General features: G+C 37.4%; 1 protein-coding gene across 1 annotated transcript in view; it reads right to left on the reverse strand.

The window, feature by feature from the left end:
- Positions 1–280: 280 nt before the first annotated feature.
- Positions 281–21265, reverse strand: part of LOC137394128 (sodium channel protein 1 brain-like) — a 76717-nt gene continuing 55732 nt past the window's right edge. Inside the window, exons 18-34 of the mRNA XM_068080847.1 lie at positions 20158–20355; positions 18875–19092; positions 18423–18576; positions 17803–17934; positions 14999–15212; positions 13448–13810; positions 11774–11879; positions 11546–11684; positions 10263–10427; positions 9743–9865; positions 9512–9655; positions 8738–9082; positions 6091–6228; positions 4952–5062; positions 4472–4651; positions 4003–4163; positions 281–2020 (exon numbers count right to left, since the gene is read on the reverse strand). Of these exons, the coding sequence (XP_067936948.1) occupies positions 751–2020; positions 4003–4163; positions 4472–4651; positions 4952–5062; positions 6091–6228; positions 8738–9082; positions 9512–9655; positions 9743–9865; positions 10263–10427; positions 11546–11684; positions 11774–11879; positions 13448–13810; positions 14999–15212; positions 17803–17934; positions 18423–18576; positions 18875–19092; positions 20158–20355 (4161 nt within the window). The 3' untranslated portion in view covers positions 281–750. The remainder of the gene's footprint in view (positions 2021–4002; positions 4164–4471; positions 4652–4951; positions 5063–6090; positions 6229–8737; positions 9083–9511; positions 9656–9742; positions 9866–10262; positions 10428–11545; positions 11685–11773; positions 11880–13447; positions 13811–14998; positions 15213–17802; positions 17935–18422; positions 18577–18874; positions 19093–20157; positions 20356–21265) is intronic.

Consider the following 21265-nt stretch of genomic DNA (forward strand, 5'->3'; position numbering starts at 1 on the left):
TGATTACAGTTTTCTAAATTAATAATCAAACCTCATTTCATCTGAGATGGTGATTTATTAAGAAACTATCTGTCTCAAACAACAACAAAAATATATAAAGTGCTATAGTATCATATAGTATCAGCACAATCTATTATATCAACTATAAAATAACATGGCATAATAATATTATGATAAATACAATGCAATTAGTCTTTGCATACATCGTTTGTGTCACAAATATTACAATGCAATGTTTGATTGGTGACCAAACAGTAATGAATAAACATTTGGCTGACAACAGTCAGTGGGGTTATACGGATGATGCGCATCGGCAAGGTCATAAAACTAGGTGATTATACCATGACACAGTGTTTCGGAAATGTTACAAGGCGTGAACATATTGGTATAGATTTAAAACAGGGTAACTACCAAATATAGATATTTATAAAAAACAGAAATTATGAATGTCAATGTTTATTACATCAACAGATTTCATTTCAATGTAAAATAATGATGTACTTTGTAGTCACACATAGTGTTGTGGAAGACAGATAATGCTTTGGGTTAGCTCAGAGTTAGAACTTTCTCGCACAGGTAACGATACAGAAAAGACAATAGCACATGGGCGGTACCCTGTTCTCCCATTATGTAGAGATTGATGCATAGAGTGTGCGTGTGTGGTCTACTGATCCAGAATGCCTTGCTACTGTCCTGCCTTTTCAAGTGCCTACACAAAACTGAACTCGCAAAAAGTTGCCCGCATGTCTTTCACCATGGGCTGCGTCGACTTTGGCGTGGTGTCATGTTGGGACTCAGTCTATTAGACTTTGGATCTGTAGGTAAATTTAATGTTTGCGAATCCAAGCTTTTTTCGCTTCGGGTTGAGCCACGCCTAGAAAATCTACTTACAGCACTTCCTAGACGAGACTTGATTGAACCGACAGCATCGCTCAACCTGTGAGACATGCTGTCCCGCATGCTCGAGTCCAAAGCCAGTTCTTTAATGCGTAATATATTCTGTTTCATTCTGTGTTTTCGCCACGCACGCTGTAATGTTTTCGCCGCCACATCCTCTTTTTTGCGCTGCATAGTTGTGGATAACACTTTAATTTTCTGTCTTTGAGGGAATGCTGCTCTGTATTTATCTGCAATCTGTGCTTTGAGCTTTTCATTAGCATCCTTGTGTTCTTGAGACATGTTAGGTGTTTCCTCTTCACTCGTGTGAAGTGCACGCCGTACTAGGGCCATTAACACATCAAGACAGTGAATCCTGTCACCCTCAACTATGGGCAAACAAAAGGCTACAACCTGCATACCATTTGGTTTCGGTACTCCAAGAGGATCTTCTAGATCATCAAGAAAGTCTGAAAGATGTTCGAGCTTAATATACTGAGTAGCGAGTGGGTCATATTTTTCCCAGACGACGTAGAACATGTCGAAGTCATCTTCGGTGATGCCGATTTCTTCCTGTTCATGCGCCTGCGCAAAGTTCTCAAGAATAACGGCGATATACATGTTGATGATTATCATGAAGCTGAGAAATAGATAAAGAATCAGGAAGATGCAAGCAAATGTTTCATTACCGCAGTTGCCTTGAGCAGACGCTTGTGGCACGCCCAAAGTATCAACATAAAAGCTGTCGTTACATCCGCTCTTCGGGTCCTGCAATGGTTCTAAAACATCATTCCAACCGGCAGATGTAGACAGTCTAAATAACAGCACAATGCTGTTAGGAAAAGTATCAAAATTCACCGTTTCTGTCAGAGCAGCAACATGTCGCACCTTTGAAAACAAGGTCATGCCCATCACCGCAAAAATAAACATAAATATGAAGAGCAGTATAGCGATGTTGAACAGCGCAGGAATAGAGATAATCAATGCAAATAGGAGCTTTCGTATTCCTTTGGCAGATTTAACGAGACGGAGAACTCGGCCAATTCTGAATACACGAACGACTCGAAGAAGAGTTGGTGAGATGAATAGATCCCCATCAAATATATCCTCCAAGATGATACCTGCAAGAAAATCAGGTGTCAAGCTAAAAATTTTAACAGGATGTTAGAACATCGAGCCAAAAGGAGCCATGCTAAAGCCTGAATAGCGCAGACAGCCAACACTGCATTTCATATCAAATTTGCAAACTGTTTCTACAGGGTCAAGATGAAGCTTTTTTTTAAAAGCATGCCAAAGAACTGTCGTCATAGCAGCAACGTGTTGGATGGCATGGCATGAGCTAAACATAGTGAGTGCTGGACAGAAAACAACCAGAGTTCAAAATGAATGGGCGATTTAAAACAGGTTTTTAGTAGTGGTACTGGAAAGCATGCAGAAGGTATATAAAGTACATACACAGCATTTATGCCTACCAGTAAAAGCAACTAAATCTACAATATACAAGCATGTGCACAAATGAGAAAATGAAAACCGAAAACTTTTAAGAAAATGCTCATCAGTCTGTGAATAAAAATATAAGAAACACTAAAGTATGAAAGGTATGAAAGGTGCGTTTCTAAAAGGTCATTGTTTCAACAAAAACTTGGTGGGAAAATATGTCTCAATAATTTGTGCATAGAACCTATTAACTATAACAGATAATTATTTGTAACATATATAAGCAGAGAAATCATCCTTACTGGGATTTGCTCCAAACCGTGAGTCAAAGAAGCTGTAGATGTCTATGAAAATGTATGTCAATTAAGCATGAACTATAAGCACAATTAATAAGCTTGGAATGAATTCTGAAGAGTTTCAAAATCTAAGCTCAATGCAAACAGAAAGAAATGTAGGAGATAAGTTATCTGACACACCAGGCATAGGAAATAAGTTATCTGACACATCAGGCATAGGAAATAAGTTATCTGACACACCAGGCATAGGAAATAAGTTATCTGACACACCAGGCATAGGAAATAAATTATCTGACACACCAGGCGTAGGAAATAAGTTATCTGACACACCAAGCTTAACAAATAAGTTATCTGACACACCAGGCGAAGAAAATAAGTTATTTGACATGCCAGGAATAAGAAATAAGTTATCTGACACACCAGGCATAGGAAATAAGTTATCTGACAAACCAGGCATAGGAAATAAGTTATCTGACACACCAGGCATAGGAAATAAGTTATCTGACACACCAGGCATAGGAAATAAGTTATCTGATACACCAGGCATAGGAAATAAGTTATCTGAAACACCAGACACAGGAAATAAGTTATCTGACACACCAGGCATGGGAAATAAGTTATCTGAAACACCAGACACAGGAAATAAGTTATCTGACACACCAGGCATTGGAAATAATTAAATAAAAATAAATCAGCCATAACAAAGATGTAAAGACAAGCTAGTTCTACTCTGCATTTTTTGGAAAGTGAAAAGCTATGCCAGAACTTGCTCTATCATGTATGTAGATCTTTTAATGCTTTCATGTTACTTTTATATTCAGGCAGTGAAAGTATGTGAGTTAGATATCAACAAAAAATAAGCCTGGCTATTCAATCTTTTATACACTAGCTGCTAAATTTGAGCAAAACCAATGTTAAGATTTGCACTGCCAGTACTCCAACAGCCAAATGTATTTTCTGTAAAATCTGTATGAAACAGTAAGTTCACAAAATCTACCTATACCTATGTACAACATTTATTACATGAACCCTGAATTGAACCCTGACTTGAAAATAGAAATAATACAATATACTATTAAATATATATTTATCCCTCGAATATTGATTCTGCAACTCTCAGGGTTTATACATTGATTTCCCTCATGACAGAGCTATGAGAAGGAAAATGCCTTATTGCAAGAGTCTGGCAGTACCACATCCAACCATTCAGACTAGATCAAACAGCTATGCAAGGGAGTAGCTTTATTGGACAAGGGTGTAGCTTTATTGGATTAAGGAGTAGCTCTATTGGCGGCAAATTATAAGTGCTAATTTTGAGTCTTCACCACAAGAACTGCTGTTCATAAATTTCTATGTATAGTAATGTTTGTATCAATAGTATGACTTACCAAACACTGAGAGGATAACTACGACAAAGTCAAAGACATTCCAAGCTCTTCGGAAGTAGTGCAATCTGAGCCCAATAATCTTTATGATAGCCTCAAGTACAAAAACAATGGTGAATACAAGATTGATATACTCTGTTGCAGCAGTCATACGCAACTGGAAGTCTTTCTAAAATGAAGTAAGAAGACAATTCCTACAGTTTAAAGCAGAAATTCGAAAAGGATCAGATATGTAAACGGTTATAAACTTACAAGATAAACAGATATTTGAACTGGTCAAGTCGACATCTTTCATCACCGCATTCCTTGCATTAATAATAACTAGTGCCTGTTAGCTTATTTAACACCACCTTTCTCGCGTAGCGATTGACTAAACATTGGGGATTACTAATATAGCAACCAGAGTTAACTTCATTCGTCCAACTAAAGTAATTAGGAGTTATGGTAATATAGCAAAGGAAAAGTAGAGATGATTACCTTCTTTTGGTTCTCTGTAGTGAGTGTGTAGACTCCATCGATAAGCTCCCCATGGTCTGTTTCTGGGTTTGGCAGGTAGTCAAGCATCATAACCACCATGTTGAGAAAAATAACCAGTGTTATAGAAATCTCAAATCGTGTATCAACGGCTACATCAAAGAAGAACGCTTGGAACTTATTCTAAAATACAGAAACAGAAATTTTATAAATGCATCCGGAGTTGTAGTAGTAATACTTTTTAACAGCGAGGTAAAGAGACTGTCAGACTGTGCCACCATGTCAATGGTAATGCAAGAGATGATTACAAGTGTGGTACTATAAAAAGAGCCGCAGCACATGAGTCACACAAATCGGTACATGTACAATCAATAGTGCAACGAACTCTCACAAATGCAACATGTGTGACGAATACACACTGTATAAACTGTAACAATATTGTCTATCTCAACAGGATACATGCAATTCCAACAAATCATTTACCTTGGGTCGTCGAATTGTCTTCTGTGGTTTTTTGTTGCCTAGTTTCTTTAAAGTGCTGTAGTAGTTCCGCTGATTTTCAGTAAGGAAGGCAGCGAGATAGCTCCCGTCATACTGCAGAAGGAAAATCTCAGGTCAACTAAATTTATGAAGTTGTTGCCGTCGCCAACCAGTTAAAACCTCAGCAACTGTAATAGTCACTAGGTACACTGACAGCAACTGCACTAGTCACTAAGTACACTGACAGCAACTGTAATAGTTACTAGATACACTGACAGCAACTTTAATAGTCACTAGGTACACTGACAGCAACTGTAATAGTCACTAGGTACACTGACAGCAACTGTAATTATCACTAGGTACACTGACAGCAACTGTAATAGTCACCAGAAATTCATCTTTATTTGATTAAAATGTTTGCTCCAATCAATCAATAGCATATTGCAAGTGCTGTTTCGACATTGTGTTTCCCTTTCCTTATTATTATTAAGAAAAGATGAACACTTGCTGAAAGAGCTTTGTCACTCTGTTTTTATGACGCGGTTACTCTGCTAGATGAAAACGGCAAAAACCCACAAGTCAAGCAAGCGTTCTTACTCGCAAAACTTTGTCAAATGTTTCACGCTTGCAAAATATGGAAACGGCAGTTGCGAATGACACGCAAGAAAATGCCGCCCAAGCTAATCCATTTTGAGTATTTTCCATGCTTCGGTCGTTCCTATTTCCAAAGCACGCTACTAAGAGAGATAGGAGTGCGCCACTATGACCTCTAGCATAAAATTCCTTATCCTTTAAATCTTCTTGTAACAATAATCCGCAACACGCGAATGTCCATGGTAACACTTGTATTACTTATATACATACTTATCCAAATAGTCCAAGTGAACAGACCGCTTATTACAAATATCTGATGTACATAAATGCAGATAGACTAATCATATGCCATCATGGATTACACTATCCTTAGAAGCAGTTTCTATAAACATTGTTCATACAGTTCAACTAGTATAAATACCCTTCACAGATCTGATAGTTTCGGAAAATCATCGTCTATATAAACTCTACCTATCATTTTAGGGTTACCGCTTAGCCTCGACATCAATAATAGGAAAAAGCCGATGATCGTACATTGATGAACCCACCTTCTTTTTGAGAACATTGAAGTTGTCGATGATCACTCCAATAAAAAGGTTAAGGGTGAAGAAAGCTCCGAATATGATAAAGGACATGAAGTAGAAGTACCAGTAGAGACGTGATTCTCTGAAACTCTGTCCACCGATCTAACAAATAAAACTCCATTTCATATTATGCTGTCGGAGGAAGTCATAGCCATTCTTAAATTTTCAGAAACTTTAATATTTATTCAGTATGAAAACGCTTATGGAAGGGATTCGGCGGTGAGGAGTAGCTTATGGAAGGGATTCGGCGGTAAGGAGTAGCTTATGGAAGGGATCTGGCAGTAAGGAGTAGCTTATGGAAGGGATCCGGCGGTAAAGAGTAGCTTATGGAAGAGATTTGGCTGAAAGGAGTAGCTTATGGAAGGGATCTGGCAGTAAGGAGTAGCTTATGGAAGGGATCCGGCGATAAGGAGTAGCTTATGGAAGGGATCCGGCGGTAAGGAGTAGCTTATGGAAGGGATCCGGCGGTAAGGAGTAGCTTATGGAAGGGATCCGGCGGTAAGGAGTAGCTTATGGAAGGGATCCGGCGGTAAAGAGTAGCTTATGGAAGGGATCTGGCGGTAAGGAGTAGCTTATGGAAGGGATCCGGCGATAAGGAGTAGCTTATGGAAGGGATCCGGCGGTAAGGAGTAGCTTATGGAAGGGATCCGGCGGTAAAGAGTAGCTTATGGAAGGGATTCGTCGGTAAGGAGTAGCTTATGGAAGGGATTCGGCGGTAAGGAGTAGCTTATGGAAGGGATCTGGCGGTAAGGAGTAGCTTATGGAAGGGATCCGGCGATAAGGAGTAGCTTATGGAAGGGATCCGGCGGCAAGGAGTAGCTTATGGAAGGGATCCGGCGGTAAGGAGTAAAGCAATGAATCATGTTTTTCTAATTTATTTTACTTACATTGCTCGATTAAAAATACTGAATAGTTTAACTTCACATATCACTGATATGTTTAAATTCTCAATTATCAGATATCCACAGCGTGATAATTTTAATTTGCACTTACCAAAAGATGCACTCAACAATTGTATTGCTAATTCTTTAAATCTTTTGTCAAAAGAAATAAGATGTATAACTATACTTAGTAGTTTCAAGTCCTAGTTTTCCTTATTCCCCATTTTTTCTTCCTTATTTTTGTTTTTACGTTTCTGACACTACATGCCAATACCTTTTTATTTATTGATTTTTCATTTTTGGAGCCCTAATTAAAACATTTTTTGTATAAAAATATTATGGACTACCTAATGAAAAAAAATAAAAAAACTTATATATATAGCATATGAATTTTCAACAAATGTAAAATTTGAGCCAATTTTTCACTCAAATTTTGACATAATTTCCAAGTATGACATCCAAAGTTTACCAAAACATTATAGTTTTGTAAATTAGTATATAGGTACGCAGTTATCCTTTACATGAATTAGTTTTACAATTTGGCAAAACTATTAAACAGTACTTCACACTTTCTTTTACACTTTGAAAAATTAGTGTGAGCCTAGCAGTGATAATGAGCACAAAGGCAATGCTTTGCTTACCATTAACATAATAAAGTTTAGAAAAGAAGTATTTTGATCATTTCTTAATAAAATTTATGAAGCCTTCTAGTAATTACTTTAATAAAAGTGAGGAAAATTAAGGAACACCTGAAGCGAGTGAACATAGACTTGATAATTGACCGCAAAATAAAACAAATTAAATTTGAAACATAAAACAGTAATATGTTATGCTAATTTGAAGTTCACATGATCTGAGTTAGACTAGCTCTGTATCGCTATCTCTACCTACGCGTTGTACAATTACTGTGTTGTCAAGGCAGCCAGCTCTGTATCGCTCTCTCTACCTACGCGTTGTACAATTACTGTGTTGTCAAGGCAGCAAGCTCTGTATCGCTCTCTCTACCTACGCGTTGTACAATTTACTGTGTTGTCAAGGCAGCAAGCTCTGTATCGCTCTCTCTACCTACGCGTTGTACAATTTACTGTGTTGTCAAGGCAGCAAGCTCTGTATCGCTCTCTCTACCTACGCGTTGTACAATTACTGTGTTGTCAAGGCAGCAAGCTCTGTATCGCTCTCTCTACCTACGCGTTGTACAATTACTGTGTTGTCAAGTCAGCAAGCTCTGTATCGCTCTCTCTACCTACGCGTTGTACAATTACTGTGTTGTCAAGGCAGCACCTCAATTTGCTTGTCTTTAATGGAAAGGTGAAGCTACAATATCAAACTATTTTGATTGACTATTACATTATCAATTTAGTTTCACCGTAATTTAATTTTAGCAGTTGTAGTTTTTCATATAGTTTTGTAGCACACATTATTTATATAATTATTTAAAACATTTCTCTTCAAGTCTAAGGCTGTTGAACAACTTAAAACACCAAACAAAGTGCTCTTATGGAGGTATTTGTATCAGATTATAACGACTTTAACATATGCAGAACAGATCAACTTCAGATGTAACTAGATGTAATTTCAGGCCTAACTGTACTTTGGAGCAAATCTCTAAAATCAAGCACTGTAAAACCAGCATACTCTATCATCTAATTTTCTACAAGACATTTTTACTGCTGAGCTACTGTACTGAAAAAGCTCGCGCATACAAGAGAATCTTAAATTCTAACGCTTACAGATAGTGGAGCGTCTATTGAAGCTTCCATCACTTCCATCCATCCTTCAAATGTAGCCACTTGGAACAATGCTAGGTAACCATAGAAAACATTGTCAAAGTGAACTAGGGGACGCTCCCATGAGCCTCCCAATCGTTCGCACAAACCAGCCCATGACAGGTTGACAAGAACGGGATTAGCAGTGCAGCGACTGAGTTCTGACGGCCAGGCATGTGTTACGTTCGTTCTATTATCACCAAAGTTCTCAAAGTTATAGATCGTTAAGCTAAAGGTTACATTTGAGCTGTTCAGGTAGGTCTCATCGCATGCCCAGGCTATAGCTTCATCATCTCTTGACGCAAGCACCTGCATAGACATATCAGTATTTCACGTTATTAATGCCAAATTTGTCCATTTATTTTTTATTAATATGATCATATTGACAGATTAAATTGTAAAATAGCCAATAAAAATGAATTCAACTAGAAACAATTAAAAAAAAGTGGTTAAATCTGCCTCAGAGAAAATATAGGAAAGAGGAGTGGCACAATAGATTGCAGGAAGAATGAAAGCTACCCGAGGTGTATGTAAGCCACAATTGTCGCGATTAAACTAAAAACCTTACAATTAATAAAAAGAACAATACAGTCATATCTTTTTCTACAGAATGAATCAAGCAACCAATAGTGCCACAAATCTCTTTTCTTGTACATGTAATTACAACTCGCCATAAAAACACTATGAAAATCTGCATTTAATTCTGAGTCAGAATTTCAATGTTCAACCCTGACTCACCCGCTCATCGTTGTAGAAACACTGGTAGAAGATGCCGCGAAATGTCTGCACACCCATGATGGCAAAGATGAGCCAGAAAACAAAGATTACCACAAACACATTGCCAATGGCGGGAAGGGCAAAGATAAGAGCATTCACAACAATCTGCAAATCAAAGCAGTGAATGAGGAGACAACAACCAACATTGTATGAGTTTATTGCAAATGCAAATGAATGACTGATTAAACGCACCTTCATGTTCTGCCATCTGGAGACAGCTCTAAGAGGTCTCAAAGCACGCAGTACTCTCAAAATCTTAAACGCTGACAGTCCATCAAACCCAGCAAAGCTGGCAATAATATCCACAATAGCGACCTGCGACAAAAAGACAAACAACTTAATAAAAAAGAAAACATATCTGCTGACTTTCCAATCCACAATCTTAGCCCGGTCGCGGCAAGCCTGATTATTTAAAGTTGTTGAATTTCTATTTAGCATATAATGTAGCCTGATCTGGGGAGTTGCTTACTCTCATCGGCTTATTTCTAGATATTTTTAAAATATCTGGGTAACCTTTGTGCTTACTGAATTAAGTAATTATTCAAATGCTAAAAGTGAACAAATTCTCTTTGCAGTGTACTTAACATTGCTGAAAACCGTAAAAACTGACTCATATTTTATATTACTACAATCCTCAATGGATAGTTAGTACACAGACGATCCTCATGAGCAAGTTATTCTCACGCTTATGAGACTTATTGAGACTACTTACCACGACAATAATAAAATCCAGGATGGTCCAGAAACTAGTGAAGTATGTTTTGAAACCATAGGCGAGCCACTTGAGGAGCATCTCAAGAAAGAAGAGCACAGCAAACACCATGTTCAGGTAGTTCAGGGTTTCCAACAACACCTGGTTTTCATGCAAGTGCACATCCTAGAGAGAAAGACCCCAAATATGAAAAAAAGGTAAAGACTGCCAATGAAATAGCAAAGCAAACATTGAAGAAAGTTGTTGGCACTTACTAGAGTGGCATTTAATTGTGGCAGCATCTCCCAAAGGCAGCCTTTTTAAAGCTTATGTATGCTTTCATTACGACTTTATAAGACAGTGACTGATGAGAAAGAAAGGCCTTTCTTTTTATTGATTGAGGGTACATGTTAGTACGTGGGAACTGAGTCTAAGAGATGTTGTCAACACTTTGTATGTTTATGGCCTTTCTTTTGATTGATTGATTGAGAGTACATGTCAGTACGTGGGAACTGAGTCTAAGAGATGTTGTCAACACTCTGTATATGTATGGCCTTTCTTTTGATTGATTGAGGGTACATGTTAGTACGTGGGAACTGAGTCTAAGAGATGTTGTCAACATTCTGTATATTTATGGTCTTACGAACCGGGATGAAAAATATGATGGAACATTCTTGTGAATATTTAGTTGCTGTAGATTATGGTAACTGCTGTGCAGACCCATTTGATAAAGGTTAAAAAAATTTTCACTAGGTTGGTCTACAGGCCATCCTCCAATGATAGACAATGTGACTATCTACGTAAGCCATAGCTATTCTGGCCCACCTATTCACCCACTTAAGTCATAGCTATCCTGTCTTACCTATTTACCCACATAAACCATAGCTATCATGGCCCACCTATTTACCCACATAAACCATAGCTATCATGGCCCACCTATTCACCCACTTAAGTCATAGCTATTCTGGCCCACCTATTCACCCACTTAAGTCATAGCTATCCTGTCTTACCTATTTACCCACATAAACCATAGCTATCATGGCCCACCTATTTACCCACATAAACCATAGCTATCATGGCCCACCTATTTACCCACATAAACCATAGCTATCATGGCCCACCTATTTACCCACATAAACCATAGCTATCATGGCCCACCTATTTACCTACATAACCCGTAGCTATCATGGCCCACTTATTTACCCACATAACCCGTAGCTATCATGGCCCACCTATTTACAGTAGAAATGACTAATGACTACATTAAACGCTAAAACTTCAGACAATAAGAGCAAATCACAAACCTCGAAGCACAGAGTAATGCTGCTGGCAGCAATGAGAAACAAGACCAAACCCTCGAAGACAGGATGAGAGACAACTTTAGCCCAGAGTTCTCTATGAGCAGTCCAGGTTTGGGTACAGCATCCATTCAACTTGGGATTACTGCAATAGAATTGAGTAAGATAAGCGGTAGAGAATGAGAGTTTCGTAAGGAAAGATTTTGTAAATGTGAAACATCAAAAGTGTTTTACTTGTGGCAGACAGCGCAGCAGCAGTTGGGGAGGTTCACCACACCATCATCCCCTACCAGCTTCTCTTCATCTTCTTCAGTTTTTTCTTCTGCCATTCCATCTACTTCTTTCAAGGCCTCTTCTACCAAACCAGTAACTCTTTTATTATGTGCAACTATTATGGCAGCCTGTTTAGTATGTACTACTAATATAGCAGCCTGTTTTGTATGTACAACTAATATGGCGGCATGTTTAGTCTGTACAACTAATATGGCAGCATGTTTAGTATGTACAACTAATATGGCAGCATGTTTAGTATGTACAACTAATATGGCAGCCTGTTTTGTATGTACAACTAATATGGCGGCATGTTTAGTCTGTACAACTAATATGGCAGCATGTTTAGTATGTACAACTAATATGGCGGCATGTTTAGTATGTACAACTAATATGGCGGCATGTTTAGTATGTACAACTAATATGGCGGCATGTTTAGTCTGTACAACTAATATGGCAGCATGTTTAGTCTGTACAACTAATATGGCAGCATGTTTAGTATGTACAACTAATATGGCAGCATGTTTAGTATGTACAACTAATATGGCAGCATGTTTAGTATGTACGACTAATATGGCAGCATTTTTAGTATGTACAATTAATATGGCAGCATGTTTAGTATGTACAACTAATATGGCAGCATGTTTAGAATGTACAATTAATATGGCAGCATGTTTAGTATGTACGACTAATATGTCAGCATGTTTAGTATGTACAACTAATATGTCAGTGTTTGCATCACTATAAAAAATATAACCAAGATGTGGCAGACTATTGCTTTGTTTTCTCAATCTTTTTATTCTTAGATCAAATGATAAAAAAATGCATTACTCTCAAATATAGAAAACAAACCCTTAAGCTTGACCAAAAAAGTAGAGAGTAGAGAGTTATCGTAGAGAGTTATCTACTCTTAGGTAGACAACTCTTACTGCCATGTGGCCTACATTAACAATACATTTGTGCTAGATTTAGACGGTATGACTAAACTTGTGTATTTAATGTATACTGAAATGAGCATATTTCTGAAAAAGAATCTATTGGATAATAAGAATATTGGAACCACAATAGATTAATCTTATAAAACAAACTATTAGAAAAAAATAAGCTGTCCGGCAGTAGCGCTGGCCAATAATAATCAAGAAGAAAATAAAGCATAAAACCACGGCATACAACAATAAATTGGGCCACACAGCATGCATGACAGGATGATGCCTTCATAACACCATGCAAAGGGTGCAATTATTTTGTCGATTCAAATATAAAAAACATCTTTTAGATAAGATTGACTTTTAAAGATTAAAGTTAAAACTAAGTTTAAAGGATTACATGGCTATTTAATCAATGAATAACACAATAGAGCTCATAAATGCATTAAATTATAGAAATAAATCTATTGTTTTCATGAAAAAGGTGTTGCAGGTTTTGCCAACCAATTAAGCTAGAGTTGTAAGTATGGAAGTTTTACCTGTGAATAACCAGTGTTACATACGGTACTATATAGAGCTCATAAGGCCACATTTCCACTCATTCTATTGCTACCGCTCTGCTATTTAGATAATAGCTCATGGTCATAAGGCCACATTACCACAAATTTAAATTCTACATTATAGTGCCTATGATTCCATAATTTTGGCTCACTTTTGTCATCATCTTCAGCGGAAGGAGAGAACACCGTTGTCTTTTTTTCGACATTATCATCTTCAGTTACAATGATGGGTGGCATCTTTGGAGCGCTGGCGCTCTCCATAGATGACTCAAATTGTGCATATTCATCCCGGTTGGTGGTAAAAGCATCTCCTATCTGCTTGAGGTTCTCGGGCGACATGTTAACTGTACGACTCCTGAGTACGCCATTGCCAGTGTTTGTACCATTTGATAAGATTGATATTACGCTGCCACTTCGGCTAGTCTTCGCATGACCATTACTCAACGGGGCGAGCTCTACAGTTCCTGTGTCTGCAAGAAGCGGTGTCATGCACATGCTGTAGCTAGAAATAACAGCTGTATTCCATGAGGAAAGCATTAGCACACAAATACATTAACAACACTTCTATGGCTGCTATTAACATTTCACAAATAATGAAAGAATTAACATTTGAAGGTCAAATTAAGAGATTCCATGTTATTTTGTTGGCCAAACAAGGTATATAGAGTTTAGTGAACGCATCACCAATTACGTCTTCTCTCACTAACCACTAAAATCGTCAGTAAAGAAAGGTGATGTATGCCAATCTAAAAAGACAAGTCATATTTTAGGCATCACCAACCAGAATGGTTCGACATCAGCGAGCGCAAATGAGGGTAGAACGAACACTACCAACACCTACAGAACTAGGGCTAACAGTGATGATTACTATTCTATCAACACAGGAGCGTATAGGGAATGAGGGTAGAACGAACAATACCACCACCTATAGAACTAGGGCTAACAGTGATGATTACTATTCTAACAACACGGTAGCGTGTAGGGAATGAGGGTAGAACGAGCACTACCAACACCTATAGAACTAGGGCTAACAGTGATGATTACTATTCTATCAACACAGGAGCGTATAGGGAATGAGGGTAGAACGAACAATACTACCACCTATAGAACTAGGGCTAACAGTGATGATTACTATTCTAACAACACAGTAGCGTGTAGGGAATGAGGGTAGAACGAACACCACCAACACCTATAGAACTAGGGCTAACAGTGATGATTACTATTCTATCAACACAGTAGCGTATAGGGAATGAGGGTAGAACGATCACTACCAAACACCTATAGAACTAGGGCTAACAGTGATGATTACTATTCTATCAACACAGTAGCGTATAGGGAATGAGGGTAGAACGATCACTACCAAACACCTATAGAACTAGGGCTAACAGTGATGATCACTATTCTAACAACACAGTAGCGTGTAGGGAATGAGGGTAGAACGAGCACTACCAACACCTATAGAACTAGGGCTAACAGTGATGATTACTATTCTAACAACACAGGAGCATATAGGGAATGAGGGTAGAACGATCACTACCAAACACCTATAGAACTAGGGCTAACAGTGATGATCACTATTCTAACAACACAAGAGCGTAAAGGGAATGAATTCAAGTCATGCTTTGATTGTACCATGCTTGATTTGGCTTGGTAGTCACTTTGGATTTCTCTTCACGCACATGCAGAATAAAGGAGAAAAGCACCTTGTGACATGTTGTGCGCTGTTCCATTTCTATTATCTTTGTGAGGATCTGTTGCTTCTATCAGTTTCTTGATGCTTTGTGTGCTGCCATTAATAGCGATAAATGGCTGTTTTGGCTTAGGCTCTGGCAGCATGTCATCTAAGCGAGTGTGAGATTGTCGTAATGTAACCTGACTTCCCAAAAGCATGTCACTGCTTGGAGTAACTGTCCTTGCCTACAACAGAAATAAGGGTGAATATCACTGCGTTTGGGATTATTGCTTTCTCTAAAACCTGGAAGTCTGGTGATCATACACTGATGTAGAGACAGATTACAAATATATCCATACATATACTGTATGCACAAATATATGTCTGTATATACACCAAAATATACAATATACATTCATATGCTTGTATATCTACACCAATATGCATAGACATATACATATATACATATTTATATGTACAGTAGATGCTCCTACAACGTAAATAATCTGTTCCAGGAACGTTTACGTTATAGGGATTGTACGTTATAAGAATTATAGTAAAATACATGTAAATTGGCTAATCCGTTCCAAGATCTTTCAAAACTCCTCCTTTTTGGGCATACAAAAAGAAAAAAACTTTACTTAACTCTTTTAATTTGTGGGTTGTACTGTAACTACAGCATTATTAGTTTGCACAGACAACCTTTCTCCTTTTTATGATCAATTTCACTGGTTTTTATAGACCATGATTGCGATAATTTTATGAGTTGTTGGGACTGCACATTTTTAACATTCATTTACAAGGATTTGCTTGTTTTTTTCTAAACAGCAAAATCTATTTTGCAAAGTAAAACTAATAACAAGTATTTTATGTCTACAACAAGGCAAAACAACAAAACCTTTTTACTATAAAAAGCAATTATACCTGTTTGTCGTTCTATCAATATCCAGGGGTCAAGGTTAGGATAAAGACAATTTTCGCCGATAATTCAACTGGTGACACTAAGTCTGGTAGACTGATGCTGTAACACCTGCACCAATCGATCGTCCTTGTATTTATGAACAATTGCGCAGCTATCCTATTCGCCTTTTTGTTGACACGTTTAATGATCTATTACAGCGAACTAGAATAGTATAACTATAATTATAACTAGAAAGTTATATATATAAAAACCCCGCTAAACGCACGGCGTCTTTTCTTACGCAAGTGTGGCAAAATAAACTAATATACAAATCGATTTTGCAAACTCCCCTGACTTTACACTTCATGTTATGAAATTTTTTATGTAGTAGGAAGCAAAAACTTTAGATAAATTTTTTACGTTATCTGGAATTTACGTTATAGAAGGTATACGTTATAGGAGCATCTACTGTATATATGGATATACAGTTATGAAGTTTATTAATAACTACAGGTTAAAATCATTACTACTATTAGTTTCATGCAATCGTGTTGCAATCTTTAGGTAGAATGACTAAAATGTATAATGTACAAGCTAAAAAGTTACTTAATAAAGCTGAGGGCTTAATACTATTGTGTGATATATATATATTATAGTACACAGCAAATTATGTAGTCAAATTATGTTATTGAGCTAATTAGGTGTTTTCTGGCATGCCGGCATGTGGATATCAGCTCGCTTCTAGTGTTAAGGCTGGCTAACCTCGGTTCGAATATGATGAAGTACTTTTCCCATTGACATAACTGGCAAGGTTTTGTTGATGTGTTGTAAGACCGCGCTCTTTTGATGATCTTCCAGGTTATATTATAGTGAATGTTCTTGCCTTTTAAGTCCCATATGTATTTACTCAATTCTGTTTGTAGCCTTTTAGTAGGATATTTAATGGATGTTTTGTGGTTGGCTAGTCTTGTTTTAAAAGTTGTTTCGGTGAGGCCTACATACGTTTGTGTCTCTTGCCCATCGCGTTCTTCAGACTCTACGGTTGCCTGATATACTATGCACTTTGAAAGGCATTCTCCGACTTGCCTGATATACTATGCCTTTCAAAGTGCATAGTATATCAGGCAACCGTAGAGTCTGAAGAACGCGATGGGCACGAGACACAAACGTATGTAGGCCTCACCGAAACAACTTTTAAAACAAGACTAGCCAACCACAAAACATCCTTTAAATATCCTACTAAAAAGCTACAAACAGAATTGAGTAAATACATATGGGACTTAAAAGACAAGAACATTCACTATAATATAACCTGGAAGATCATCAAAAGAGCGCGGTCTTACAACACATCAACAAAACCTTGCCAGTTATGTCAATGGGAAAAGTACTTCATCATATTCGAACCGAAGTTAGCCAGCCTTAACACTAGAAGCGAGCTGATATCCACATGCCGGCATGCCAGAAAACACCTAATTAGCTCAATAACATAATTTGACTACATAATTTGCTGTGTACTAAAATATATATATCACACAATAGTATTAAGCCCTCAGCTTTATTAAGTAACTTTATAGCTTGTACATTATACATTTTAGTCATTCTACCTGAAGATTGCAACACGATTGCATGAAACTAATAGTAGTAATGATTTTAACCTGTAGTTTTTAATAAACTTCATACACAGCTCTAATTGACTCGATTATTGAGCACTTTACTTTACAGTGTAAACTACATATACTGTATATACAGTTATATACATATTTATATGTATATAAATGTGTGTATATATGTATATATAAGATGCGTATATATACATGCTATAAAGGCCTATATTTATTTTACATATTATATATATATAAATACATATATACATTTTATATAATGTATATCTACAGTATGTATATACTTGACATGACCATCAGTAACCAACCAACCTGCTTCCTGCGGCAGCAGTTGATCAAGTCTTTGAGACTCTGTACCATCTTTGACTCCTCATCTGACTTGGTATCTTTAATATTGTCGGCAGTGAACGCATTGAGCAACAGAGCAAGAAAGAGGTTGAAGACCTGTGGAGATAAAACTACCCATAAAAAAGCTGACAGTTATGAAAAATTATAAAGAATTTGATATTTCTTACTCTAGTCTCCTCTGGTGGTAAAAGGAAAAGAAGAGCTCCAAAACTCTAAATACAGTCTTTATTGATCAAAAATTTAATGATTTTTCTAAATTATCTTAATTTTTATTGGTTAGTAAAGAAGCTTTTGAAAAAAATTAATATCATTAATTAGAGTTCACTTAATTATGGTAAAAATTAACACTGTTAGCATTCCTAGAAGTTAACTAACATGAAAAGAAGGCCATGTCGTAATAAATTTCAATAAAGGAAGATTGTAACAAATATCTCTGGCATAGAGCCAGATAGATTGCTGTTATACACAGCTTGACATTACTCATGGCCAAAGCTAGAAGCTATATCTATTGCATGGCATTGTGATGTAAGCATATGACATAGAGGTATGTAAAAGGTTATGGGTAGATAACAACGGGCACCTACCATAAAGTTACCAATCATGAGTGTACTGAGGAAAAAGAAACTGCAACCGGCGGAGTTGACAACTCTGATACAGTCCCAGAGAGGTTCTATCCATTCTCCACATAGAATACGGAACACCATGAGGAATGAGTGAAAGAAATCGTTAAAATGCCACCTTGAAAAGAAGCCAAAGACACTATAGATTTAAATGTTGGAAAGAGAAGACAGAGTTAGGATTTGTACAGGTTATATGAAGATACGAATCTAGAGCAACGCCGGGATCAAGTGATTACAAAAAAAGAATTTTCTTCCCTTAAATCATATTTGCACCCATTCTTCCTAGCCACTTACACAAACTTCCTATGTAGACTCCGCTAAGAGATTTCTGGTGGCTCCCTGCAATATTCTCACTTTTTATACCAGAGTTTCTCTATTCAAATAGTTTTAGACATTAAATGGGAAACAGAGCATACCTAGGCAATTCATATCCATAGTCCTCAAGGTCAATGCGAGATGTGTTTGTGTACTGAGCATACGGCTCTCCAAGTAGTTGGTTGCCAAGGACAGCAAAAATAAATATGATGAGACCGAGGATAGCTGTGAGGTTGCCAATGGCGCTCATAGTTTGGAAGATAATACTCAACAAGGTCCTCATGGTACTCCAGGACTGCGCTAGCTTGATAATCCTCATCTACAGTACAGCAGATGCAGTTTTACACTCATGATCTTCGGGAAACTCTACCTTCAGAGCTAGAGGTTGCGGTAGAAATACGCAGTGTTGCTTGCCCTAACTAAAACTATATGAAGTTTACAGTACCTTATATGTATATACCATATACATATAAGGTAATAATATGTATATATAATTTATACTGTATGTAAATCCTATAACATTCTTCTTTCAAGCTTCACCAGCCTCTTCACCTTCGCTTACAAACCTGCGAATCTCTTCTAAGGATAGTTCAAGGTTCGATTCTAGAGATTAACTACAGTCGGCTGTGAGGAGACAACTCAATACCTGAAAACTATTTCACACGATCAATGAGAATTGGTAAAACTTCGCGGATCCAACTCATGCTGGACTATCTATAACATTGAAACTCCCAAATAAATTTATCTTTTTTGTCAAAGTTAACTGGAAAGGATATATAACTGTCAAAAAATGCTTGAGAGTTTTATGTAGAAGTCTAGGTGTGAGTCATGAGTCTTGGTGTGAGTCATGAGTCTTGGTGTGAGTCGCTAGTCTTGGTGTGAGTCACGAGTCTTGGTGTGAGTCTCAAGTTTTGGTGTGAGTATCGAGTCTTGGTGTGAGTCACGAGTCTTGGTGTGAGTCACGAGTCTTGGTGTGAGTCACGAATCTTGGTGTGAGTCACGAGTCTTGGTGTAAGTCACGAGTCTTGGTGTGAGTCACGAGTCTTGGTGTGAGTCACGAGTCTTGGTGTGAGTCACGAGCCTTGATGTGAGTCACGAGTCTTGGTGTGAGTATCGAGTCTTGGTGTGAGTATCAAATTTTGGTGTGAGCCATAAGTATTGGTGTGAGCCATGAGTATTGGTGTGAGCCACGAGGCTTAGTGTAAGCCATGAGTCTTCGTGTGAGTCGCGAGCCTTGGTATGAGTCATGAATCTTGGTGTGATTCACGGAGTCTTGGTGTGTGTCACGAGTCTTGGTGTGAGTCAAGAGTTTTGGTGTGAGACACATGTCTTGGTGTGAGTCACAAGCCTTGATGTGAGTCATGAGTCTCGCAAGAAATCTCACCAATCTGAAGATCTTGACAATTCCTGTAATCGTAGAAACACCAGGCACATCGCCCACCTCGCCAAAGTAGATGGCAAGGTCTGGAAGGCTGAGAATAACAATGAAGAGGTCAAAGTTGTTCCAGCCAACGGCAAAGTACTCTTTGCTGAGGGCCGTCAGTTTAATGATCGCCTCCAAGGTGAAGACTATTGTGAAAAACTACAAGCGAAGCAGACGAGAACAGTTGAAGTGTTCCTAAAAGAATCTTGTACTGTAAAATAAATGTTACGAAAACATAAGTAACCACTTGCCAACCAAATTATCACAGCCACTATATTTCAACAAAAATATGAAAATTGAGTTCAAAGGAACATGTAATCTTTACAAATGAACGAAACCAATCAGTTCTTAAAAATTTCACAAGGTTGTGATGATTCACTGGAGTTTTTTAAAATAAACTTTTAACAGAAAAAGAGGCTGTAATATAAATAATGATAGTTTATAGTATTAGTTCTGCGCATAACATTAAAAAGCTTAAAAAATCTTTAATAAGTGGGACAACTTTTTTGGTAAATTTAAATGAATAGTCTTTACTATAATAAGAACTTCAAGTGTTTGGAAAAAATATTACATTGCATGGGGATCAATCTCGGATAGTCAGAGTGTCTGTCAAGCATGCTACATTCTGCACCACGACATCCCCTTTCCACATCTAAGAATAATTGTGCACATGGTTATTACACCTGATAATCTCTCACAGCGTACGAGACTGTCAGTGTATAAGAATATATAATGATCAATTTTGTGAACCTGAAACGCCGTCAATTAAAGTTTTGAAAAATAAGTTCATTTTGCGCAAAATAAACACTTTTTGTTTGAGAGTTATGCTCTCGTGTTGTGAAAAAGAAGTTTATTTTACAAAGACATTTAATAGCAAGCTGCCTTGTGTTCAAATCAAACATTTAATAAATCTCAAATTCTTAGACTATTCCCTTTAACAGATTTCTTTTCAATTTATGTCATTGGCAGATTTAAATATACGGGTGAGGTTTGGTCTCTGGTAACAGTTGGTAGATTTAAATATACTGGTGAGGTTTGGTCTTTGGTAACAGTTGGTAGATTTAAATAT

The sequence above is a fragment of the Watersipora subatra genome, chromosome 4 (genome assembly GCF_963576615.1).
Source record: "Watersipora subatra chromosome 4, tzWatSuba1.1, whole genome shotgun sequence".
NCBI classification, from domain to species: Eukaryota; Metazoa; Bryozoa; class Gymnolaemata; order Cheilostomatida; family Watersiporidae; genus Watersipora; species Watersipora subatra.